General features: G+C 41.1%; 2 protein-coding genes across 4 annotated transcripts; one reads left to right on the top strand and one right to left on the bottom strand.

Annotated features, from left to right (window-relative positions):
* The first annotated feature begins 401 nt into the window (after positions 1–401).
* ctdsplb (CTD (carboxy-terminal domain, RNA polymerase II, polypeptide A) small phosphatase-like b) lies at positions 402–15,391 on the top strand. Of its 2 annotated transcripts, XM_080862053.1 has the most exons (8): positions 402–1,117; positions 6,978–7,135; positions 7,348–7,380; positions 9,041–9,142; positions 9,780–9,836; positions 11,845–11,937; positions 12,441–12,626; positions 13,784–15,391. In XM_080862053.1, exons 1-8 carry the CDS (start codon positions 1,042–1,044, stop codon positions 13,907–13,909), a joined length of 831 nt encoding a protein of 276 aa, XP_080718179.1. In that variant the 5' UTR covers positions 402–1,041; the 3' UTR covers positions 13,910–15,391. The 2 variants fall into 2 exon arrangements, with proteins under 2 accessions (XP_080718179.1, XP_080718180.1); XM_080862054.1 differs by lacking the exon at positions 7,348–7,380 and having other exon boundaries at positions 408–1,117.
* On the bottom strand, positions 14,279–27,405 carry LOC308383871 (1-phosphatidylinositol 4,5-bisphosphate phosphodiesterase delta-1-like). Of its 2 annotated transcripts, none has more exons than XM_080862049.1 (15): positions 26,837–27,405; positions 24,969–25,127; positions 24,169–24,397; positions 23,447–23,576; positions 22,954–23,182; positions 21,360–21,561; positions 20,347–20,491; positions 20,093–20,245; positions 19,831–19,974; positions 19,597–19,750; positions 19,401–19,517; positions 19,126–19,304; positions 18,902–19,034; positions 18,672–18,821; positions 14,279–18,445 (listed from the first exon to the last, which is right to left on the bottom strand). In XM_080862049.1, the coding sequence occupies exons 1-15, from the start codon at positions 26,868–26,870 to the stop codon at positions 18,354–18,356; spliced, it is 2,250 nt and encodes a 749-aa protein (XP_080718175.1). In that variant the 5' UTR covers positions 26,871–27,405; the 3' UTR covers positions 14,279–18,353. The 2 variants fall into 2 exon arrangements, with proteins under 2 accessions (XP_080718175.1, XP_080718174.1); XM_080862048.1 differs by lacking the exon at positions 26,837–27,405 and adding an exon at positions 25,342–25,495.

A 27,405-nucleotide genomic window follows, 5' to 3' on the forward strand; every position in this document is an offset into this window, starting at 1 on the left:
ATTTGTCAAGAAACCACCCACTCCAAATCACACTGAGACTGATGGGATTGAATGCATGCAGGCGCTGTTTCATAGTTACTAAGGCAGCATTGTTGTCATTTAGACACTAGGTGTCGCTCCCGGTTTATTAAAAATGACAAGGGTGCCTGAATACCAGGGGTTTTTGGATCAACGTCAAGTATTTGCTCGGTTTGTTGTTTGCCTGGGAGCAGTGTTAAATCGATAGCTTAGTGTCACTATAAACGGCCCCATTAAGCATATTCTGTTTGGGAGAGTTTTTCCCCCCAAATGCTAATAGTAAAGAGTCTGTTGCCTGCGGACATCAGTAATTACAGCCCAAGAAAGCCGCGTCCAGCCAGCTGCATGGTTTGAGCAATGTAGTGCGGCGAGTTTGTGCTGCCTGCCTGAGAGAATCCATCACAGAAACAAACCGCCCCCTCCCACTCACGGTGCCCCCGCTTCAGATGCAACTCAAAATACATAAAGCCTCCATGTTGCACAGGGAATGTAGGGCCAGCACATATGAACCGACTGCCTAAAAGTGTCTGGTAACTTTAACGCCGAACAACCTGCGGTCGTTGCATTTTTTTGAACTAGAACAACCATCTGGGCTTCCAAGTATTTTCAGCGGTGCTCCAGACACGGCCTCGCATTTTGGATAATCGAAGGTTTGCGGCTAACTCGCTAACCTAAGCTACTTGCTAACTTCAGTTAGTTAGCAATTTCAGCGTCTTTTCTATTTATTTGTTTTTTATAGTCACGCACGCTCCTCGTGTTGCCCACAAACATAGTTGTTTGTAGCGATGGTAGTTTTCGGAAAGCCATAAATGACAGACATTATCTGGCTTCCATTCACCACTGTGCTAGCTGGCTGGCTACCACCGCTGCCACAACCCCTTCGCCTCGGACGCTTTCCTGGCTTCGTGGGCTAGCTGGTTACCTTCATCTTAAACAGCTAGCTAACAGTAGCTAGCAAAGGAAGCAAGCGCGCTTGTACTATTGACATTGTGGGAACTAAAACAGGAATAACCAATCGTCTAAATGGACCACATGTCCATAATAACCCAAGTTTCTAACCCCAAGGAGGAGGAAATAATATCATTTAACCAGGAAAAAGGTAAGGAAAAAGTCAATTTACGGTACATAACTAATGCTAGCTGGCTGACTACTTTTCTCTGTTGACGTTAGCTTTTATTCGCACTTGCTAGCTGTTGTAGTTGTTAAAGACCTCAGTTGCCTTTGTGTGAAAAGATGGAAACACGTCTTTTGTTGAAAAAGAAAAAAAACTCAACTACGCAACAAGTTTGTCAGTGGGGCCTTGCCCGGGTAAGTTCTCCAACTAGGATAACGTTTGTTCATTGCGTTTTCAAAATGAAAAGCGCTCCAGCGCGTTTTTTTTCCCTTTTAACATTAACGAAAATTCACTGTCTGCATCAAATTAACGCATATTTTGTAAAAGTATTTGCAATAATACATCTGGAAAGTACACTTCTCTTTATGCGTTTGGACTATATAACGGGACCATATGATCTGACAGCTCTGACAGTTGATTCATGTATGGATCGAGTTCTCGGTGGTTTGGATTGAGATTGGCAAGAAGTTCCTAAGGACGAAGCTAATACGCGGACTAAAGAGAACTGTGCTGCTGGTGTTGTGTATCGATTCAGTTTTACTTCATGCACATAGCAAAGCTATCTGTGCAGCTTATGGGAAACTTATTCGGTTTGTCTGAGATGTAAACAGTGAAACTGTTTTATCCGCGCTTATTGTTTCTTGTGAGGTTTGTGTGTTATGCAGTGAAATTAACCTCCAGTTTTAGGTCTTTTCCTATATGTATCACTTCTAAACAATATTCTGTCCTCTGTAATAGATGGGTTTGTTTTTTTGGTTTTTTTTTAAGTGCTGCTTAAACGTGAATGACTTCTCCACAAGCCCATAGCTCCTAATATCCAGTGATTCTCATTCCTGGCGCCCTTTGACACTTTACCTATGCACCGGGTCACCCTGGTGCATAGGGTGTGTATCAATATCACATCTCAAACTTCTCTTCTCAGACCATCAGTAATGTGAGAACTTGAGTCTTTGAAGCACAACAATGCATTTGCCTGTAAGCTATAAAAGTGACCCAGAGTAACTGCTGTGGATTCTGTGTCACTTGAATATACGTGGGTTGTCTTGGGAGGTTATTCTTGCATGTGTGCTGGAGTTTAACACTTAAGGTGGAGTTATATGGCAATTAAACTAATCATATGCCACTACGGTGATATAACAGTGTTAAGACAGCTTACTAGATCAGTAAGCATATACCATGTTTAGCAAGCCTGTTACAGATAGTTGGTCTGCTTCTGAAGACATGCACTTTACTGCACCCAGGTAGTATTTTAGTATGATTTCAGTGTGTTTGCCAACAGAGGCGGTCGAGTACAAGCATTCACTCTGCTAGAATTCATTGTTTGTGTGTTGGGTTGCTGCATGAAATAATATAAGACTAGGTGCGAGAGTGTGCGTGTAACAAGACACAGTTGAGTTACCGGATGAAATAGAGCAGTGACGTGGATGCTCGCTTCTCACAACAAATAATATAATCATTATAACAATTGTATATGTCTTTGTCCTTTCTCCCCTTTGTTCTTAATCTGGAAAAATGGCAATTCAATTTCAGAATCTGCAAAAAAAAGTCAGATAGGGTGCAGGTGGGTCTTCACAAGATACAGGTGGGGCAAAACAGATGGCAGGACAGAAGGACTGTGCATATAAATTACAACAAACATGTGGTAACAGCACTTGTTTTTTTGTTTTTATTTCAGTCTCTCTTCTTTTTTCTTTCCTAATTAGCAGCCAGTTTTGTGAATAGAATTTTTATATAGAATAGAATATTTTGCCAAACAAAACTGTCCACATTTGGCACTTGGTGGAAGTTTATAATCACATAATTTAAAAAGTCTATAAATATTTAACAGCATTATTTCTATACACATTTTCTAATGTAAATACAAAGTCAGATTGTCATCTATCTATTGGAGATCACCTAACATGTAGCCCATGCGGCCATCTGTCTTAAAGGAATTAAATAGGTAGTCTTCCAATAGCCTGAACAGGCGCCAAACTGTCTGGGCAAAAATTGACCACCTTTGCTCTTAATGTTCCTCTGCTGGCTGTCTTACAACATGTGCCTGCCTCTCACACTGGTTTGGCTCCCAAGCAGCAGCAGCAGCCTATATATAGACCTACAGTCTTGCTGGGAAGGGCACTAACCCCAGAGCCAAGTGTAACTAATTGTAAGATGACAGTGATCATTTTCTGTGTTGTCACAGACATACTTTGAAAGGGAAAAACAAAAACAAAAAAGCTCTTCATTTCCAAACAGAGGCCATCAGAGCAGTGATTTCTGTGGGTCTTTTTCTTGAATTTGAAGAGTCTTGTTGATTTCAACAACTTAAACTTGCCACTCAGCTGAGATTGTTGTAATGAGATCTTATTAATATGTCTGTGAGATGGATGGAGTGTTACACATGATCCATTTACTGTTACGATAAATTCCTTGCTAATAGTGTTGGAAGATTGATTCATATGGGGTGACCTTGACTGAGCCCTCTTCTAGCCTCTTCTGCTATTAAGTTCTGGGGTTTCCTGTCTATATTTGTTTAACCTCATGAACACATTGAATTTAAATAAAAAGAAGGAAGCACTAAATGCATTCAAATATGCTACAGATTTAGCTTTAATTAAGTCCTCGATTAGCAAAATAGGATATAAATATTTCCCAAGCATTAAACTTGTCAAGATTAATATTAATAATAGTTTAGAAAAGCACCAAAATATATGTATCTATTGGAAATTACTTATATTTTGTACTATGCATTCAATTTTTAATAAGTTTTGGTTTTTCTGTGGTTACTAATGGAATCAAAATTTAGTGGGAAAATTGCAGGAATACAGTTTTTAGTTGTAGTTTAAAATACTGTCTTAATTCTTTTGGTCCCATTTAGTTCTCAGCCAGTTTCACATTTTCCAATCCATGGGATTTATAAGCCTACAAGCTTATCAGTTGCCAATGCCAGGATCTTTTTGTTTGCTTTAAAGCGGGCTGCACATTACAAAAGAGTGATAGCAAACTCACGGCAGTGGAGTATCCACATATCCTCACTTAAGCTACTAAAAGTCTTCATTTGGGGAATCTACTAAAAGAAGACCCCTTTCCGCGCTAAGAAAAGTTCAATAAAGGGAGAAAAAAAAGCAACAACAACAAAAAACAGCACAGGACTTGGGTTGGCTATCAATAAAGTCTTAATGGCACTATCAGTTCTGGTCAGAAGTCTGACTATCGGTTCTCTCATGGGTTACTGATCAGTTTTCTGCCTGGCCAAAAAACAGTTCTGCATAGGTTTTCACAGTCAATGCAACAGTTTTATTACTTGTATCTAAAAACAGTCTTAAAAACACAGAAACAGAGCAGAAAAAAGGTATCAGTACTGAAAGAGTTGAAAGGTGTTGTTTAGAAAAACGTCTCTTGCCGTGGAAACTTGGAGATTGCACTGTTTACAGGAGGTGGTGTGGAATTGTTTAGGCTTCTCTTTGACTAATCCTTGGTCAAATCTGTAGACTGTGTCAACAGTCACAAACCCACCCAGGAGTTGGTAGATTTTGTCACATGTGCGCTGGATGGCTGACCTTTTTTCATCACTCAGCTGAGATGCATGTATGGAAGCAAATTACCACATTAGTCAGATCGGACATTAGGCAGTATTTAACCTGCAGCCCACTAGTATAATGTCCATGTGATGTCATATTGTGTCAGTGTGGGGAATAATGCAGTTAATAATTTGGAGCATTCAGTGCGTGGTGCTGTCTCCTGAATGTTGTATACATGCACCCATGCAGCTGTCTCGCTTATACCACACAGTATTTCCAGTACTGTCAATGTGTTTGAAGCGGACTACTGTTATGAAATGACAATTGTGTAAAATATCCACATGGCATTCTCCTGATTCAGTGTGATCTGATGGAAACAGTTTAGGAAACAACAAAAGAATTATCAAGTAGAATGAGAGGTCATGTCCCTTGGTCTGACTCTTACCTGAGCTTAGAGAAAAGTCAAACAACACTGGGAATATTTTTGCTCTTTCCAAAAGGTTTGTTTTTCTGGAATGTGTTGTGAGTAAAGGTACTTGTGCTTGTGAAGTTCAGCACCTCATTAGTGAACTACAGCTCTGCTTTTATGCCAGGTGAGTGATATATTTGAGACACAGTTGTGCTCTGTGCCTGACTGTGAATTTGCTAAGGGTCTTTGTGCAGGAGTCAGTACCACGGCTGGTTGTAGTGATGAGTCACAGGGAGCTGACAACTGCCTCTCTGTCCCAGTTTTACAGAGCTGAAATGAAAACATAAAGCCCTGTTTAAGCAAAAAAAAAAAAAAATTGTGCTGCTGATTATGGCCAGATAAAAACTGAGCTCAGTGTAGCCACTTTGAGTATTTTTAACTTAAGCCTGTAAAACACAGAGAACAATGTGGGCAATGTTGATTCAGAGTAATTTGAAAACTTCTGAAGAAAACATTCTTCATTTTCAAGCTGGTAATTTTCCAAACAAATTTCTAAATGTGTTTGCTGCCTTGGTATTTCGTGGTAGTTACAATGTTGTTTTTGCTGGTTTGGGTCTCTCTGAAACATTGGGTTGTAGCAAGATATCCACATGCTTCGGCTTTCTTAGAAGACACAATAAATCTGTTGTTGTTGTTGTTATTGTTTCTTTTCCTTGTCGATGGCTGCAGATTATAGTCCACTCGACTTGGAAGAGCTTATGGCACTGATAAGATACAACTTAGATACCCAGTAAAACATGCCCTTGCTTGAAAGGCTGTAATTAACATTACTGGAAGACAGTGATAGAGGGAAATGACAGAGAAGCTCGGGAGTGCAGAAAGTGTTTAATGTAGCTGTGACATGCTGTTAGTCAGTCAGCTTCTGATAGCTTTACTGTAAGAGCGAGCTATTAATCTGTTGAAACGCATTATGTGCTTGCTCCACATCCTAACATGTTAAAAGATTGTTGTTGCTTTTGTGGTCTCAAGATCCTCTGATGCACAAAACTGTTTTATAATAAAGCACTAGACAGAGATGGCAAGTTGCAGAAATATTTTGCTCCGAATGTGGGGTTTTTTTTGTTTGTTTTTTTGTTTAGACATTTACACATTTGTTTGTAGTACAAAGTGCCACAATATCAAGATACCAAAAGACATGACATAATGCTATTCACTCTTCACAGTCTTCAGTTGCAAAGGCATTCTGGTGGGCTGGGCAGGGGGAATGGGTGGAGAGGAATGCAGCCTTGTATAGGCTCTGAGGGGTCTGAGGGCCTCCCACCTCCTTCTCTGCTTCTCTTGTGCATGATCAGGCTGCTTCAGTCACTCACCTGCCAGTTGAAATGTTGGAGGGAATCAAGTCAAGTTTTCAAAATGGTGGTAGCCACAAAAGCAAATACGAAAAAATAAAGGAGAGAGAGAACAAAAGAATGAAGTGTGTACACCCTCCAAGTTGTCACTATTAATAAAAGCTCAGTGTCTCGTTTAGGCCGCGCTTCGTGGTTCAGGAATGAGAGGCGATTTGGAGTCGGAGCAGAGCATGCTCTGAACTGTCACTGAGTGTGACTGATGAGGTCACCCGGCCACCTAAGTTATTTTCTGATCAGTGGTTCAGCCAGGGCGAGCGCACAAAACAAAACCTAATGCCATTTAATCAGACTGTAAAGGTCTCCCCTATTGTCATTCAGCATGGCTCACACCACTGTGGCCACTTAGGAAAATTTGTGGCTAACACATGGCCTGTTTTATTAAAACAGGATCTACACCCTGGCATGCAAATATTCAGATGTAAAGGGTGCACAGTTTCATCCTGCTGCGTTTTTATCATAGAACGTCAGTTTGCATATCCGCTTGTTCATCCTCTATTCTTCCACCCTCTTCCTGTTATTTTTGCCAGCGTCCCAGTCAAACAGCAGCCTAAAGAAGCAGAGGAGCCGAGGCATCTTCAGCACGTTTTTCTGCTGCTTCCGCAACTACAATGTGGACTCTCCAGCCACCAACACCAACGCCAGCTCCCCGCCTCCACCAGTTGAGGAGAACGGATCGCCTCCCAAGGTGAGCTGTTCCACCACTAAACTGTTGCTTGTTGTCCTGTTGAGAACTCTAGAAATATCAGTTTGCAAGTCTTTTCCATCTGTTGTAAACTGTCTGTTTTTGTGAGTAGTATTTTCTCTTTGTGCTATCTCTGTCAATGTGTCATTGTTTTTTGGGGGGTTTCTCCTTTGTTTTACTTCCTATCCCTCACCCTGTTTTTGTATGTGTTGTAGTGTGACCAGGTCGAGGTCATCCCTGTCCCTAGTGTATGTATTGCCTTTTTTTTTTCTTTTCCTTTGCATGCAGGGTGAGTGGGCTGGTGGCACATCCTGTCTGTGTGGGCTCCACTGCTCCTCAGAGAGCTCTAGCTCTGCTACCGTACCGCAGTTCACTCTCAGCCGATGGTAGCACTGTCTGGCTGCGTAGAAGGTGTACGTGCACCTTTGGGTTTAATGTCTCAGTGCTTCATCTGCATTAGTGACATTTTGTGGTTTGTATGCTCTCAGAAACACTGTAACACTAACCAGCTAACATTTTTAAGTGCAAACCTGTTTCTGTTAATTGCCTCCGGAGCTTCTACGCAAGGCATTAAACCATTTATTGTGCTACTTATCTATGCAGTTTAGTAATTTTGAGAGTGAGAATTAACATTAGCTCCTAGTCTTTCAGTTTGGCTACTCAGCTACAGACTTAAAGTAATTAATCCTGTCACTCAAGTAGGGCTGTTCGATATAACGATATATCGGATGACGATATAAAAACGTCTATCGTTTCATTTTACGCTATAGTTTGTTTCATGGTGTCGCAAAATAAACTGTTTACGGCAATATTTTTTTTTCATAGTTTTGATGGTCACTGTAGTGGCTATATTAATTTCTTAAAGTTCTCTTTTTCTCTTATATTTAATATAACCACACTACGGATGGACAAGCGCCTGTTTTTATGCGTTGTGGTTAGCAACAACGACGGTAACACGATCGCGTGTCCGCTTGTTTATGTTCCACATAAACCTTTCACAATAAAGCTCAAGATCCTGTTGAGACTTTTCAAAATAAACTGAATCACGTGAAAGAGCAGATTATTTACGGATGAGAAGTAAAAAAGAGCCGCCAGGTGCTAAAAAAATAAACCTTAGACTTTCCCCGCAGCCAGCTGTGTAATAAATGCTCACAAAGAAAACGGCGGCCGTTACAACTTGTGTCTAAAAATGTATCGTTTCATGCATCGGTTAAAACACTCGACTCCAGCTACATGACGCGCAGCTGGAAACACTTCCCGCAAGTCGAGCTGCCCGAGATTCATAGAATTTACAGAAAATGTTAAATTTTTGTGATTTATATCGTTATCGGGACGATAGAATTCTTATATCGGGATATGAGATTTTGGTCATATCGCACAGCCCTACACTCAAGGAAGGACTGAGATGTGATTCGGTGATCTGCGACCCATCCAAGGAAAAGTTGGTGAGAATAACCAACAGTGATTTGATATAATTTCATTCTAAAAGAGCATCCAGTCAATTCCAGCACTGAGCCATAGTTCTCACTTCACTTCACACTCTCATATAGTGTACTGGCATTTCCAAACTTAACAGTTAAGTTTGATTGATCCCAGCAAAATTAGGATGGCTTAACAGCAGCAGACAGCTTTATGCATGATACAGATTTGTGAAATCTAACTTGACCTAATAAAGATGTAAAGAGATGAAAGGGTTTTTTGTTTGTTTGTTTTCGCTTGAATTCTGTAGTGTCACTGATCTCAGTTGGTTTTTCAAAAAACTATCTCCTCTAACATGGTTTTGGCTTTTTGTTGGCTTAAACCTTACTTAATGCAAAGTGTACAGCATTCATGTTCTCTCTTTGGCTCTGCCTGTCCTTCTCTCTCATGTACTGCTCTCTGACATTATCTGACTTGTCCTCCCTATAGCCGCCAGCCAAATACCTCCTACCAGAGATGAAAATATCTGACTATGGCAAAAAGTGTGTGGTGATTGACTTGGATGAAACACTTGTCCACAGTTCATTTAAGGTAAGAAGGGGCTAAAACTACTGTTGAAATTCTGCACAGTATGAGCACTTTTACTACCAGGTTTAACTAAAAGCCAATATTAGGTTTGCCTATATTTCTGCAAACCATTGTTTAGTTTATGTCTATACATTGTCATTATTTCCAAAGTTCCGCTAATGATACACAGGAAGTTGAAGCTGTTTGAATCCATGACATCACTGTGTACACAAAAGAACGAGATGAGCAGGTGGCAGAGGATGTGAGCGAGCGTAATATTACAGTACTGACTGTGGCTTATAATGGGTACATGATTGTAACAGGAAAATGCAGACAACCAGGCTGTGTTGGCAACCATCTCCATTCGATAAAACATATTTTTTTGCACTGAAGAATACTTTCTGTGCACTTTCTTCTTTTCTTTTTTTTTTTAAATCTTCAAGCTGTCCACTTCTGCCTGAGGTCAAATGCTCTGTCTGCTGTCTTAAATTACTACAGAGGTTAAAGGAGGGCAGTGATGATAAAGGTTGTTGTAGCAAAACATACTTTTTTTTTGCCCTCAGAGATTAGACAGTCTGGAAATTGAGTTTGTGTTAATAGTACGACCTCTGGGGGTCAGTTGGGGTAGTACGACAAAAGTAATTGTATTTTCTTCCCACAGCCTATCAGCAACGCTGATTTCATTGTCCCAGTAGAGATCGATGGTACAGTTCATCAGGTATTGTGGATTTCTTTAAAAACTAATAAATTGTATTGAAGTTTGTCTCTTTAATAGGGGGGATTCCATTTGGTTCTGATGTGAAGATCCTGAAGAAAAGGCTGTTATCCAGTTCAAGTAATCCAGGATAGGCTGTGTGTATCCTGGATGGCCTATTCGTGATTACTTGCACTGGGTGGCAGCCACTGTACGAAGGGGATGTGGGGGGCATCTAAAGTTATGTGACATGGTAAACAGTCTGATCATTTTGAATAATTCCAGAAATGAGTAACAGGAATTATTTTGTAGCCATCCTGAAGCTTTCGCATATATTTTCTTATAAATGACACTGTTCACCTAAAGTGCCCTCAGTACAGATAATGTATCTGTAGTGTTTGACACTCCTGTCACACCACGGTTTGTTTTGTTGTTGTTGTTGTTTTGAAATCTGGGGTCCGTTCTTCGTACCTCGCTTACTACATCCAAAATCAAATCATCGCGCCAACTTTGAGCTCGCTATTCCGGTTCTCCGAACACACCTGTTGTTGACGATTAGTACAGCTGGATGAAGTAATGTGAGATCACTGGGTGGCCCAACAGGGGCTACGCATCGATAGTAGAAACATTGATCGGCAACCCTTTGATTGGTTGGCGAAAATGTCGAAGGAGCGCGCTCAGTATTTTTCGGCAGCAGAGCAAGAACTCTTGATTGAGGGATTTCAGGAGTTTCAGAGTTTAATTAAAACCCAAGGGAACACTGCAAAGGCTGCAAAAGCAAGGAGAGAGGGCTGGCAGAAAGTTGCTGACAAATTAAACTCGGAAGTAATTAAATAATAATAATAATAATAATAATAATAATAATAATAATAATAATGGATTGGATTTATATAGCGCTTTTCAAGGCACCCAAAGCGCTTTACAATACCACTATTCATTCACTCTCACATTCACACACTGGTGGAGGCAGCTAAGGTTGTAGCCACAGCTGCCCTGGGGCAGACTGACAGAAGCGAGGCTGCCATATCGCGCCATCGGCCCCTCTGGCCAACACCAGTAGGCGGTAGGGTAAATTTATTATATTATATTACATTATATCATATTATATTATATTACATTATATCCTCTTTCACATTAGAGCCACAACAGGGCCCACTAGAACATGGGAACAAGTAAAAGTGAAATATAATATTCTACAGAATGGTAATATTTATCACTTGTATTGCTTTTAGTCTCTTGAAAAGAGTCCCTGAAATAATCTGTTTGTTTATAACAGCAACCAAGAAAAGGGCAGAGCAAAAAAAGACAGGTGGTGGTCCTGCACCCCCTCGTCAACAAGTTGGTTAAGTAAATAATACCCTCACGGGAAAATCGATATCTCTCAATGAGCACACTGTCGCGCTGAGCTAAAGGATCCTGTCTATCCCGCAATATACGCTGAATTCTGAGAACTCTCCTTATCAATCTTGCACCTTCCGCAATGGGCTGCTCGCGTATACGGACAGGACATGGCTGCGACAGACTTCCCAAATCCACCTTCGCTTTTATAGCCGTCGTCTCTCATCTTGATTACACGAAGTAATTTACTATTACTACTCTAACATATGAATTACATCTGAAATAATCAAATACATGAAATAGAATGATTAATAGTACATTTCCCTTTTTTTAGGAAATGACCTGTATGTATCTGTATGGAATCAATAAAAGAATCAAATACTGCATTATCTTTAGTTACATTGATAATATTTATTTATGGAAAAACAGTGGTTAAATATCGCTGTTGCTTTTGTATAAATGAAGCGGACATACCTGAGTGGCCACGATCTAATCCTGTTTACATAAAGTGAGCCTGCTCCCGAGCAGGTTTACGCTTACGGATCTGTTGCTATGACAGCAAGTCCCGGATGAGCTTCAGAGAACCGAACGATCCAAGATCACGCGAAATCGTCAACAATCAAATCCAGCTAACTTACTTAGCGAGGTACGAAGAACGGACCCCTGGTCTTAAAAGCGATGATCTATCTTGCAGGTGTATGTGCTGAAAAGACCACACGTGGATGAGTTTCTTCAAAAGATGGGAGAACTATTTGAATGTGTGCTCTTCACAGCCAGTCTTGCCAAGGTATGTTCAAATGTGGACATTTTTTCTGTTTTGACGTGTGCTTTGGTTACAAGCCAGTGGTACCTGTGGAACTGTGAACATCGTTAATTTTCTGCTTTCTGAATTTTACATCTCCGTTATTATGCTCTGCATCTGTCACTCCATCATGTTAGCCAGTAATGCATGGGTAAGTGTAATGAATGAAGCAAAAGAAACTGTGCTGTGGGAATAATTCCTCTCTAGAAACAGATATTCCTTAAAAGCTAGAATGCGCTTTTCTGTGTTATGGCATAGTGGCACCTTCCCTGTTAATCAAGTGCTGTTATGAGGGACACCATGCTTTGCTTCCTTTTGGAAACCTAGTGTAGCGTTTAGCTTTTGTGAGTTGTTTTTGTTTCTAGTTGAAACATGTGATCATAAAGATGTGATGTATATCGTCCCAACATTCACAAGTCATATTAGTCTTATTATATTCCTTGTTTTAAAAACCGTTTGCTTCTCCTCTGTTTGTTTTGCTTGGACAGTATGCAGACCCTGTGGCAGACCTGCTAGACCAGTGGGGCGTGTTTCAAGCGCGGCTCTTCAGAGAATCCTGTGTTTTTCACCGAGGCAACTACGTCAAAGATCTTAGCCGGCTGGGGCGAGAACTCCACAATGTTATCATTGTTGATAATTCACCTGCTTCTTATATTTTCCATCCAGAAAATGCTGTGAGTTCCCAATCCTCCAATATATTTGTTACATTCAGCACTGCATCTGTTAGACTCTGAATTTTTCTTGCTACAAAGTAGCCTTCTGTTGCATGCTGAATATGATGATGGAAAACAACAGAAGTTAGAAAGAGGAGGGAAAAAAGCTGCTCAGCTGCTCTTTGCTGCAGAAGCTGAGTTGCTCTGGGGTTCTTGAAAATATCCCAGCAGTGATCTTTTGGATTCAAATAAGCCTCATACTTGTACAGGACATAGTTTTTTCTTTTTTTTCTCTTTAGAATCTCGTGTAATTTTAGCAGTGTGCTTTGAAACGTCACCTGGCTGGAATAATCCTCTCTTTTGTCAAACATCTGCAGTTAGTATTTTGGTGTAGCCTCAGGCATTCACAGTGCCGCCTATTAAATGTCATTTGTGTCTTTGTCTGTCCAACACCTTTTGCTCTCATGCTGCTTCACTTCATCACACTCACACCTCTGGTTTTCACTGTCTCTGGTGATCCTGGCCATTTTTACACCAGATACATTTCACTGAGCCAGACGTGACAGTCTTAAGCCTTTTGGTTTTATTTTCTTCCCGAAGCCCTTCATAGAGTGTGACATTATGCAAAATACCTGTATCTGTAGGTATTTCACTGCCGGTGGCATCATTTTAGGAGGATGGCCTCTGCAGCCTTTCTTCTGATTTCTGCAGCAGCTGTGTTTTGGACTCATGCTGAGTTGGTCACTGATCTTCCACACCATTTTCTAGCTTTGTCTCACCATCACATTTCCCCTGGCTGTGAGGCAGGGCAGACACTAAGAAAGTTCTTGTGCTCATAGATCATTTAATAACAATGTTCATACTTTGTTTTTGTTTTGTTTTTTATTATACAACTTAGTTTTGTGTTTCTGACTTGTGTGTCAGTGATTAGTTTCTGTTTTAAAGTACTTGCTTCTCGTCTTTAAAATAATCATGTTATTGAGCGGTTACATAATTTCTTTGGTTTCTTGTGGTATTTATCAATCAGGATCAGAATAATTTATTAAGAGCACTAGAATTCATTTTCTCCAGTAGTGTACTTTTCCTAATTTGCTTAACGTGTCTGCATTTTTATGCTGTAATTGTCATTCAGCTCTACATCTTAAGGCTAACTTTCAGTGGTTTGTGCCTCTCCTCAGGTCCCAGTTCAGTCCTGGTTTGACGATATGAATGACACAGAACTCCTGGACCTGCTGCCTTTCTTTGAGGGACTCAGCAAAGAAGAAGAGGTTTACGGAGTCCTGCAGAATCTAAGGAGCAGGTAGCAGGACAGCCCACACTACCGCCTGTGCCCACCAGTCTCCTGTATTGATCTCTGTTCCTTTCTACGACCGTATCTCTCAGACTTGGGCAGATCCTCCCACACTAAGGGGACGCCTTGGAGTCTCACTGTGGAAAACATCATAACCCTGTCTCTGATCTCATCTCCTGGCGACCGGCTGCCTTCTGAGTGCCATCAGAAAAACAAAAACATTCAAAATCCCAGGAGCACTGTGTCTCACAAAAATAATAAAAACCACACCAGAAAGTATGTAGAGTGTCCTAAGCTGATAATATCGGGGACAAAATACTAAGAGGAACGAACTTTAATCTTTATTTTCAAATCAACCAAGTTTTACTATTTGGTGAAGTGCTTATTTTAAACGCAAGGAAAAAAAAAAAAAAAAAAAAAAACGACAACAAAAACAACTTTTTGTCTGAGACTTCTTTTGTGGTACCACACAAAAGTCTGAAAAGATTTTGTCCTCATATTGTTGCTATGCAGGCAATTTCTGGTAGTAGAAAGGACTGTGATTCTCTTTTCATACTTAATGAAGTGCCTTGTGTGACTGTTGTTTATATGGGGAGATATTTTCTACATGGCATATTTCCAGAGTACTCTGGTCTTTTCACATACAGATATGCTTTAAAGTGGACACACAAATATCTTTATATGAAAGTTTGAATTCACTATTTTGTTTTTTTTGGTCATCAAACGCTGGGCAGTTGTCTCATAGTGTTCTTCTGTTTTCCCAGTAAGCTTGTGCCATTATATAGATGTGACTTTGTTTCTTTCAGCTTTCATTATAAGTAGAAATGGTTGATTTTGTTTTAGGAAACGGAGGATGTATGCAGTTGTGACATTCACGCCCCACCTGCAGCAAGTCCAGTAGTTCTTTGCGCTTGATAATTTCATCTGAAAGCTCGGCTAAAGATGTGCCATTTCCTTGTTTGTTTGTTTGTTTTTTAATAATTTGCCAAATAAGGAACTTTTCTTTCTTTTCTTTTTTTTTAAAAACAGGCTTCATATCCGTACCAGGGTTGAGCTACAACTGTTAGTCTATTAGTTGTAAGAATAACATGATAGGTTTTATTATTTTGACAAATAGATGTCAAATTTGTTTGTTTTAATATTACAAGATCAGATGGCTAGCTTTTAATCACTTTAAAAAAAAAACAAAAAACAACTTTTGTGTGTGTGCATGCACACAAGTGGTGCAGCTTCACCCTTAGAGGGCAGAACTTCCTCTGAAATTGTACACATTTGCAAAGGTGTTCTTTAGTGTTTTTAAACTGGTCCAGGATCTTACAGCAAATAGGTCGAGTGCCATGTTTTCAGTTTTTCCATGTCATCAGTGTCTTTACAGAATAGGGTTGAGTGTCAGAGTCTGGACAGTGTTTAAATCACACCATTCCCCTGATGTACAGTGGTGGCCTGCCCTTGTCCAGCCCTCGTAATTAAAAAAAAAAAAAAAAAAAAAAAAAAATCGAATGGAAATGCCACCTGTGGCGTTTATTTTCCCAGACTCCTTTTTTCCCCTTCCTTTTTTAAACTGCTCTTCACCTCAGTGCCTACATATGAGAGGAGCCCAGCAAACCGAATGCTGCAACATTAGCTTCCATGGCAATAACCGCTTTTATTTTGGAGGGGGAGGGTGGTTTGGGCACTTGGGTTAGAGCACTTGAATAAATTAACCAGTGAGGGTTTGTTAAAGTAAGACCACTGTAACATTCTCTGTCCACATGAGTGGATCCAGAAACCGGACATCCATATAATATTTAGATCTACTTGTTTGTTTTTTGATCTGGTGACATGTAAGTGTTGCAGTGCTGAAACAACTTGAATTTTGATTGGTTTATCTCAGAAACGGTAGCCAAACGTGGTTACCTGTGTCTCTATAGTAAGAAACCCCTGTTGTGGAGCAAAAGGACGCCTTCCAAGCCTACAGATGGGTGCTCAGTCCGGGCCCATCCAGACAGCCCCCTCCTCCAAAAACAATGTTTGGGTCCAGCTCTAAATGAAACACTACTGGGGCACTGCATCAGGACTGTGAACAACCTCATCATGGCATTAATGCCTTACTGCCTGTGGAGGCACAAAGCAATGTTTCTTCATTATTTCCAAGGTTACACCTCCATGTTTTAGCATCATCTCTAGTATTTTCTTATGGAGTGCGAAAAGTGATCAGCCATATATGTAGAGCATATTTGGCTCTGGTGGGTTGTGTAACAGTAAAATGGAGGATGTGAAAAGCTCTATGGTGCCATCTAGGGATTGTTTGCCTCCAACAAACCTTTACTGCTTGGTTTGTGGGTCATGGGGTTTATATTTAAGAGACACTAATAATTTCCAACTTTACGCCCCCAGTTAAAAGGCTGCTGCTCCTTCAGACATTTTCATTCTCTTCGCATAAGCATTTGTGTTGCGAGTGTGCAGCTCACGATGGTTTCAGTGCAATGTTTTTGTTTTTAAATAAGGAGCGTTTGGTCTTCTCAACCTCTCAATGATGACCTTTCTCTGAAAATGTTGTTTGTATCATTGTGATATATTTTTCTACCTACATGTTGTCAGTATTTGGGTTTGAAAAGTTGCATATTACCCATTATATCCAGCTTTTTGTTCCTATATCCTTTCAGATCGGTATTTTCCTGCTCTCTTGCCTTTGGTAAGAAAAATAAGTCAGGTCTCGTCCCACCTATCGGGACGATTGTGAGCGTGTGTGTGTGTGTGTGTATGTTCGTTCATGTGTGCTGCCTTTCACTTTTCCTTTTGTCACTTCACTCATAATCACATTCTTCATTTTGTACTAAGTTAACACCAAAGTTCTAAAACACTTGAGTTTATTTTATTTTTTTTTAATCAATTTCCTCACTTTTTTTTTCCTACTTTGGCAGCATGTCATTCTGAGCATCACCTTCTCCCCCTTTATTTTCTTTAATAAATGGCTTCATTGAAACAATTTTGTCATGTCTTTTTTTTTTCTTTTCTTCCTCTGCCCCCTGTCACACATCTGATGTGGTTCATGAATTAAGGCCAAAGATCCTCACTTCAGTCTGGCGTGACTGCGGTTTCCACCATCTCCGATGTACCTCATATGGTATGTTTACTGAAAGTTGAGAATGTCACCGTTTTCTGTCTTTTACAGTCGACCTGATTTATTTTTACCGTTCCTTTCAGACATGTCACAATAAAAGCACATTTTTGGAGGATTGTTGCCTGTCTTCTGTCATCAGACTAACACCATCTGTTTCTGTTTTGTCTTAGTGAGCTGGCAGCGGTGGGTTCATGTTTTCTTATAACAAGCTGAAAGATGGTAACGGCGTGATTAACCTTTGGGCTCTGCTAACCTTGTTTAGGTACTACATGGTTAACTCAGTTTGTTTGGTAGTGTACGGTGGATATTTAGAGCTTTGACTAACAAAACTGCCAGTCTGGCAACAACCAAACGCTCTTGTGAAGCTGATGACGGTGGAAAGGATAGCTGTCTGTTGGAAGAAGTCCTGCGATGCGTTTTTGTACAAACTATTTTTGAGCAACTTTACACAATTAAGATGTAAAATAACTCCTAAAGGTTTTCATTCAACAGGAGCTCTCCGTTTGTGTGCATCGTTGCTGTGACTGTTTACATAGGGTGTATCCAAAGTTCACAAGGTAGTTTCCTTCTAGGGAAAGGCAGATGTGGCTCACTGCAAACTGGTTTCTAGTATTGTTTGCATAAAATTAAATAGTTCATGAAGATGTTTCAGCCGGAGACTGGTATATACAGGTATCGTCGCTGTCACAGAGTCTGGGGAGGTTTATAAGGACTATAATGCTGCATCATTCATTGTGGCTCCACTGGATGAGGACTGTTAAGTCATAGATGAATACAGTGCTTGATGATGATTGTGTTTAACATTTTTATGTGTTCATATTGATTTACAAAAAGAGGCAAAGTCAAGATGTTACATGAGAAATGATCATAATGGATGACTAAAATTACTGATGAAAACAAAGACTATAGCTTTCACATTGGCCTGTGCTTCTCTAAAAGTCAAAATTGTCATTTGGATGAAAAGGTTTAAAAAAAGAAAAAAAAAAGACATTGAACAGACTAAAAATAAGGGACAAGCAGTTTAAAAAGTTTCATCCTAATGCAAACTGAAGTTGGTATGTAGTGAGTGCTGCTTGTACGAATTAATCCAATTTGTAAAAGTGAAGTGTCATATATACATGGAGTGTTATAAAGTCTAGGGAGCCCTAGAGTGTGTGCATGTGTACCCACCTCCCAATACAACCAACATTCAGCTGCAAATCAGAATCTCTAGACTGAAGAGAGAAAAGTCGCAATTCGACTTTGATTAGAATTAAAGTAATAAGTTAATCATGAGCTAAAACTGTGAAGCCAAAATGAAAGATAAAATTTTAAAACATGGCTGTAGAAAGGAGGTCCTAGAGTTGGAGACTTCTTATTCGGCATCCAGGACCATAATGTGTACAAAAAGTCCGGCTGAGGGGAGTAGGTCTCCGTTCTTATTGAACAGCGGCACGTGTCTGTATCCTGTGTGGGAGCACAAAGGGGCTGCGGTCAGTGATGGCACAGGACAACATGAAGTGCTCCTTGTGGAGCGGATGAATTGGGTTCTCTATGTCACACCACAGAGAAGGGACACTTCCCCATCTCTGTTTTCACACTTCATAAATGAATAACTGACTATCAGTGGTTTCACATCACTGGATTATAGTAAGGAGAAAAAAAAAGACTTGACAAATACAGCAAAACTCACCCATTTTCAAGCTGTTGAAGGGAAGCGTGTGCTGCCCGACAAAGTCATTATCAGAACTGGAGTCATAGTCTTCGATGCTGAAGCGGACCAATGCTAGTTCCGGCACATACACGTCAAACTGGAAGTTCTCATTCCAGGAAGGGTTAAAGCCTTCAAAACAGAAAATTTTGTATTGTCTTGATTCATTGCGGACACATTAAAATAAAACAAAGGACGTGAACGTGAGGTACCGTTGTTATCAAAAGGTTTGGTCTCTTTCTCTGCGACATCAGCTGGCACTCCATAGATTTCCACTTTAACCAGCGGGTCTACTATGGAGGACTTCTTCTGGTTCACTTTGGGAAGCTGCTGAGCTGATATGACCTATTGGCAGGTGAAGAATGATCTCAACTTTAAACGGGACTCAAAGGAAATCAAATAACTCCAGTGTGTGTCTGCACAATGAAGGCCTCACCATGACATGCAGGGTCTTGTGCGTCAGCCAGTCTCCTCGGGTCAGGGTGATGGGGTCAAACTCTGTGGCTACGTCCCTCATGAAGGCTGGTTTCAGGATGTAGCCGCTTTTGCCATTAACTAGGAATCTGCCCTGGTTCATATCCATGTCTGTACAGGGAGTCTGGAAGTTTAAGGCCACTTAAAAAACAAAACAAAAAGAGAATACAGTGAACATGAGCTCTTGGCCATTGCTGTATAATTATCAGTGTTTGTTATTCCTCTGTTAGCCATTACCAATTTGGCAGCCAGCGTTCCACAGAGGCAACGGGTTGTAGTTTGAGGAGTCGGTCCTGGAGCCAGCTGGATAGATGCGACTAAACTTTTCCACATTATGGCGCACGTAGGCGTTTGCTGTGGGGGGGAGGAAACAAGATTTATTGACAGTGCTTAATCAAAGTTTGTGAGTTCCTCATGGTTTCTCTTCCTTTACCCGACTCCTCTGCCAGCTTCATGGCCTTCCCCTCCTTGAAGGATGCCATTTCATAAAAGCTCAGGTTTTTTTGGGCATCTTCGAAGCCGTGGAAGTGGACGCTCTTAAAGTAGATGACCATGTTGGACAGCTCCTTCGCTAGCTTCAGCTTTTTCTTTGAAATATTGCGCAGAATTTAAGGGTGAGTAAACATCACGTGTGTGGTAATGTGCTTATTTTCATGGGCTCGACTACCTTTGTATTCTTCTCCTTTTGCGCATCCTCATCATTCGACTCTTCCTCCTCCGTCACATCGTTGTCATCTGCAGCTGCCTCAGCAAAAGTGTCTTCCAGTTTGTTTAAACGTTTCCCTTTGATCAGGAACTTCCCCTTTAGCTCCTGGGGGGGGACCACACACACACACACACACACACACACACACACACACACCCCATTTATCTCCTATGATCGGTTCAGCCTTGACAATCCTGATAAAACTAGTGAAACGGATGCTAACCTCAGGAGATGGGAAATTTGTGGGCATGCCATCACCCAGAGGAGAGGTGATGAGTGCACTGCCAAGGATGGAGCTCATGTGGCGGGCCATGACTTCCTGCTGTTCCACGCTGCAGTGGTTCTCCAAGGAGAGAATCACTGGATATTGGGATGTCTGAGGAAAAGCAGGCAACCCCCCCCCAAAACAAACACATATAAGTGTGTTGCTGGATGTTGAGTGAAGACATGCTGGATACCAACAGGTGCTAAACATACCTTGAAGGCATGCTCACTGATGGCTTTGATCACATCTTTAAATAGGATCTTTGAGGTGAGAGTGTAGCCGTGGTAGATCACGGGCTCATTATCCGATCCGTCCCAGCAGTCCAGCTCCACACAGCGGCAGCCTTTCTGCAGAGCCCTGAGAGTGTTGGAGTGAGCATTAGTGACCAAATATGCTGTTTAGACTAACAGTTCCATCAGTGAAACGGCGCAACGTGGCGAGAGATGGTTACAAGAAACTATTTAAAATTCCAAGTTGTAATGAATTGGTCTCAGTGATTCAAGAACTGACAGATTATATGGCACATAAACACAAACTACCCTCACTGCCTGCTTAGCACAATTAACCAAGACATTAAAGGACATCATCATTTTTAGTCTTTGACTCTAGTAGACTAATTTCGCATGACTTGCAGTTCAAAATGAGCTTTTTTTGTCTTAAATGAAACAAGCCATTTTAGTTCCCTTCCATTTAAGGTAAATTTCTTCTGATTGGCTGCCCCTCACAAATGCAGGATTTGAACAGATGGGTGGGGTATTTGGAAGACCCCTTCTCTAAGACAGATATATATCAACAGATCAGAGAAATCTAATGTCTGACCTTTGTTCTCGTTATTTTAAGTGTTGGCCATGTTTAATGCTGAGCTTCCACCATTGTAATAACAACTATAGAACTAAAAAACGAGAACAAGTATGAAAGGTCCTATTTAAAGTCAGTAAAAGTGATGGACTTCCTACTGACAAAAACAGTGCTGCTGTCTTTTCATGCCTATTTCATGTTAGTGACTGCACTGTGAGTTAATGTTTTGGGTTGTTTGTTTTGATGGTGCAGCTGAGTGCTTCCAACAGTTATTTTTTAGCTGATCTGGGGTTGAAAAATGAGATTACATCTCTGTGGTTCCTTTGCACACCGATAGGAAGATGACTAAAGATCAAGTTTGGATAAATAACTAGCCAAAAACTTTCATCAAGGACAAATTACTGAATCTCGGGATGGAAAGTGTTACCTAATGTACGCCTCTGTGCTGCTGGGGCCTTTGAGCTGATCCTCCATGAGGTAGGTGTTGTGAGAGGAGGAGATGAAGTAGTGGTTGAGGGGCTGGCTCATATCCTGGTACACATCCTTGTGGTCTGGATTCAGAATCATGGCATCTGGGTGATTCAGGTACATGAGGAAGCCATCTTTGGACAGCAGCTTCTTCTCCTTGGCTGAAAAGACACACATACACACCAAATGCAGCAGATCAGTCTACAGTGCATTTAAAAAAAACAACAACAACAAGAGGTCAGTAATTTATCTGTGGACAAACTCCATGAGACTCTTAATCCCAGAGACATCTTGGACAGAAAGAAGCGCAATTTCAATAATAGATCTGAGTTTTTCTACATGATAAAGAAATGCTGTTGTAAAAAAAAGAAACACATTTGTCAGCAGGACTCTTAAACTGTAAGAAATAACCGTAAAATCAAAAAAAATAAAGTTCTGGTAGCACATCGGCCAGACTGTTCTACAGTGGAGTCAAAAAACAACAAGATTTGTTGCTTCATTGTTTGTGGATTGGTTAATTAATTTACTGCAGCATGACTGGTTGAGGTCTTTATCATTAGGAGAAACTATACTAACAACAAAATACAGTTCACATTTTCCAAAGCCATCCACTGGGCTGGATTGGTGTCTTTACTGGGCCAATTCAGGCTCTCGGACCTTATGTTTGGCACACTTGTTTTAGGATGTTCCTGCAGGTGTGAGACCAGCTTGAGAAAATTATATTTCCCTTGTTAATATTTCATACTGAGGTCGAAGGTAAGACTACCTTATTGAGAAGAATACAGACTAATCAAATGAATGAAGGTTACTTCTGCTTATATTGTGGCTACAATCCAGGTTTGACATTACATGAAACTGTTGCTTAGATGCATATTCACACTTCCTGTTCCTAAACCAGCTTTGCAGAAGAAAACCTCTGGAAATCCAAAATCTGTACAATTACTATGTAGTAGTAGTCATGTGACCAAAGTCTGAAATTTATGATTGCCATCTCACAGCATGATTGCAGCTATATCTACATCTACTGGGAATGCAGATATGAAGGTACGAAGCAGTAATACACTGACACTCATGAAAAAGACAAAACAAACCCAGATAGCAAAAAAGAAATGTTTGAAATTCCAACAAAGAAGAAAATCTAGTCCACCAGCTGTGGGGAACATACCAAGGAAGACAAAGCTTTGAGAGAAGCAGAGGAACATACATTATAGCATCTCTTTCAACAGCCACTATGTTCAATCTTTGTCCATCAAAGTTTGTGCATATTCCAAGTTTATTAGATTGGAAGACCTGACATGAATGAACTTACAAGATTAGCAAAAGGTCGCAGTGTGTTGGAGCCTTAGACTCAGGCTGCCATAGACTGCAATTCCAGAGGAATAGAACGCAGAATAATACACAGCTGGAAACCACGAGCTTGAAAACAGTGGTTTTTAACCCTGGTAACCATATGCAGTTAGACCATTCACGGGATACAGCTCACTGATTTTTACAGGAAGAAAACCAGCAGAGCTGCGGTCCTGAGAAGACCTGAAAGAGGGCTGTGTACTGACCGTTTTCATCTGGTTCATACGTCTCGATGATTCTGTGCGCATCAGCCAGCGTTGCTTTCTCCCTCTGTTCTTTCAGCAGGAAATCCACCAGGTTCTGAGCGCTCATAAAGCCAGTGGTTTTGGCGTACTCCCCATAGATAACATCAATTTCGTCCCGTTGGGTCAACAGATCATAAAAGTGTTTGATCTCCTCTCCTGCCAGGGTTCCAGACTTGGACCTGTCACATTTCTGCATTGGGGGAAAGTAACACAAAGATTAGTCAACATTTTAAGTTGAAAATAATGCACTATAAAACTATTAAAAGCTGGATTTGCTATTAACAATAAAGAAAAAAAATATGTGGGCTAAAATATCAAGTTAGCACTGATTTCCTCTTGGAGCATTTCATTAGAGTTTCAATGGATTACTACAGCTTAGCCAGGAAGGCTCCAAGAATATGCATTAAAACAGTTTCTGCCATTAGGAAACATTAAGAAGCTCTGAGGAAACAACCTTGAAAAGCATTTCCACGTATTCATCATCCACTTCGATGTTGATCAGATGCATGAAACTCTTGACCTCTGACGGACTCAGGTTATCATCTTTGTTCTTGTCTGCTTTCCTCAAGCAGCTGAAGATCCAGCTGGAAGGTTTGTGATTTAAGGTGGAGATAAACAGGTACCTGTCACTCAGCGCTGTCCAACTGAATGTGACTTATTTACTTATACCACCTTTGCTTAGCTAAGCTCAGGATAGATTAAAGAGGACCTGGAGTGCTTTTGTCCTTTTTTCTGTCATATATACTGTTATAGTGGTGGATGAGATGCTCATATTACACAAGGTCAAAGTTTTAAATAATGAATCAGAATATGTGAAATAATCTCTGAGCACTCGTTTGAGCATTTGTTTTCCCACGGCTCTGTTGGACAGCCAAACAAGAAGAAAAAAGACGGCAAACATGGAAGGTGGCCTTAAAGGGAGCGGCACTAAAACGGCTTCAAACTTACACGCACCACGGCTCTGCACAAAATAAATAAATAATAAATTAATTAAACTATCAATAAGGCAAAGTCATTCTAGTGGAGCCAAAAGGTGAAAATAAGGTGCAGGAACATCTTATGCGATAGGTGATGACCAATGAAGTCTTAATAACAGGTTATTAACAAACAGCCACCTGTTTGAGCTCAGCTTCAGCTTGCTCACAGTACAGCTTCCACTGTCGTGTAAAAGGATACTGCTCTGTCTTCTGCTTTCGACTCAGGTTGTTTAGGTTGGAGACCACTTTCTGCAGGCTTTTAACCCACTGCTTTCCCTCCTCCTCCGAGCTGGAGACGAGGTCCAGGTTCTTGCGGCGGCTCTTGAAAATGATGGAGAAGCAGCGGTCCTCCACCTGCTCCTCCGTGTTCTTCTTCAAGCCCTCCGACTGACGGCCCATTTGCACCGCCGAGATGTCATCAAGCGAAACTGAAGACAGAACGAATTTTATGCAACATTCATTTATTTTTTAAAAATCCACTTCCTGTCATTCAAACATGTAGCATGTGGCACACTGCTGAAAAGCAACACTTTATTTTCAAGCACACGTACAAGCCTGATGTTTGCAATTTCCCCTGCCTCCCACTGAAGTCAGTAATGAGCGGAGACGTTGGATGTACATGACTATGTGACAGCAGTTTCTGGGTGTCATCCAAGCAGAAAATACAATAAGAGTTATTTCTAACCACTCCCACTCCACAACACACTATAAAATAAATCACTATCTCTACAAACACACCCACACCGCTATCAGGAGCAACCCAGATGTGTATGATAATACCAAGGACTTTGTGTAGCTTTGTGATCAATCCAATCCTTTTATAATCCACAAAGTTTTGGTTGTGGCGGGAGAGGAACTCCAAAAGTGTTTGCTAATGCAAAGTAATAAAAAGTGTAAAGTAAAGAGACGGTGTGAGATTAGACAGATGTGTGCCAGGGGTTTGCACATGTGTGGGTTTTCGTCACACATATTCTGCTGGGAAGACAGGGCAGCACTCACAGGTATCATTTTTCTTGAAGGTCTTCTTGGATTCGCGCCACATTGTCTTGCAGTCCTCCTGGAGCCTGAAGTAACGAGTCTTCTTCCAGCTTGGGGAGAGGACCTTCAGGAGGTCTCCCCCCTTCAGGAGAAACTGGAGGTCGGGATCACCCTCCAAACCTGAGGAAGCAGGGAACAGAAGACCACTTTAGAGAAACTGCAGGAAAAGTGCAAACGCTCAGAAATCACAAGCAGGCCATCATTAGAAAGTCATAAAAGTTCATGGCTTTGCAAACACACGCGCACACAAAAGGTTTTACGCTGTGACAACAACGTAGCAGCAGTCTGACCCTGGATAACAGTTTGGTTTCGTCCGCTTGGCAGCGCAGCCTACCTAGGAGCTTTACGTTCATTTGTATCACCTTCTGGCCCCTGGCATACTGGAGTAACTCCTCAGACCTGCTTTTCTCGGGTTCTTTTCGTATGCACGACATGGTGCCACCCGGAGCTGCCGACACTGTCTGTGTTCACAAGGCACTGTATGGAGGAGAAGGGCGTGTACCATTCCCACTCAAAGTTCACTCAGCTCCGTCACGTCCCCTTGAGTTTACAGTCAGCTGACAGCTTGCTCGTGCAGGAACACTATCGCGGAAAAGGAAGCGACTCCATACTCGTCTGTTTGAATATTGCTCCTGTGTTCATTTTTCAGGATTTGATCAGCATTCCCATACTCACTGTTAACTTCAGACGTTTTAATTAGCGTAAATTACCTGCTAGCAAATAAAAGCAGCCACAGGGCATAATTAGCGTCAAATGCCTGCATTACAAAAGATTTGACTTTGAGCAGAGGAGTGGTGTCAAACATGCGGCTCCGGCCCTCAATCCGGCCACCGTGATGGCTTTGCAAAATGTGACAACTGCAGTGACATCATTAATGACTGGTGTTTTTCAATAATACACACCGCCTTTCATTTTATGGTGCTGTTGGAGGGGTTGAAGTACTTCCATACAATTAAAAGGAAAATTTTGTTTGTTGTTGGTCAGAACCACCCGAGGCTCAAATGGGACTGTATGTGATGCATATTTCTTGTGAAATTGCAGCGCTATTATTGCTTCTCCCTGAGGTGGTCAGTGGCTTGCTGCTAGGAAGCTGTAAATAGGCTGAGATTTTTATTTATTTATTTATTTTAAGCTGAACTAATAGGAGGCTTGTAATATCAGAGTCCAAGAATATAACATCATCATTATTATTACTACAAACACAGGTTTGATACCTGCACTGGAGCCTGCCTAGTGTTGACTTCTGCATTAGTTATCTTATGGGCTCCATCTAGTGGTGACAAGGCGGTACTGCTAAGCGCCGTGATTTAACGCCACATTACTAAACTTCTCATTATTAAAAATAAAATAAAACAAGCAAACAGGCCTGCGATTACAGGACAACAAGCAGTTTTCCTGTAATATTTCCTCGTCCCTAGCCTCTATAGTGGAATGTGAAAGGCTGATTTGACTCTACAAGCAGTACGTCCACCGCCTTAGTTTGGTAACATTTCCTTGAGCTTGCAGCAAGGTGAAACCGAGCTGAATGAGAGGTGCCACACCTTTTTGAGTGTTTAAATGCACACAGTTGATTGTCTTGGGATTTTTCGCTAGATTAAGCGGCAAAAAACAAATAACAATAAGAGTAAAAATAAATATACATAGGACCGATATATTTCAACGCAGAAAATTAGATTTTTTAAATGTAAGGTATAAAAAAAAAAAAACCTTTGCTGACATGTAATCTTTGTCTTAGGGGTTATCGGATTTGGAAAACAGTGGAAGTTGGCCAAATCCAAGAAAGGCACAGTATATTTTAACATGGTGACTTAATCCAAAATGCATCCTACCTTTAAGTTTATTTTCGAGCCCGTTCGTTTCCATCCCGTCTTGAGTTCACTCCACTTTACGCAGCCCAATATTCCACTCACTTCATGCAGCTTCTCGTGAAAAGTTGCCGCTTCTTTCTCCCATATACACTGAACGGAAACCTGTTTTTGTTTTTGTTGCTGCTGTTGGTTTGTTTTTTTTATAAAAACAGGCTTCTGCCAAGTTTGGGTACAAGGCGAGCGAACGCGGGCACACGCGTGGGTTTCTCCTTGCAGTCTGAACGGTGTCAGTGACTCCCGCGGGCTTCAACACCGGTTTGACGAGCCTGCCATTCAAGCCGCGGTGCTGATGTCACAGCAGGTTAGACCTTTAGGTGAGCTTCTGCCATCCTGCATCGATGGGACTGGTTAGCGTGACCTTGTAGCCAGCATGCAGAGCTTACGTCGTCATTAGCTGAAAGGTTTCCGCGCACCTGCAGCCAAAAATTGGGGGAAACAATCCCGCATACCTTTTCTAATTCTGCTGTATGTACACAAGACTTAAGCTACCACTCCCTGAGCCTCGGAGTCTATTCCTCACCAAAAGGTAA

Source organism: Rhamphochromis sp. 'chilingali', assembly GCF_963969265.1.
Source record: "Rhamphochromis sp. 'chilingali' genome assembly, chromosome: 16".
Taxonomy (NCBI): Eukaryota; Metazoa; Chordata; class Actinopteri; order Cichliformes; family Cichlidae; genus Rhamphochromis; species Rhamphochromis sp. 'chilingali'.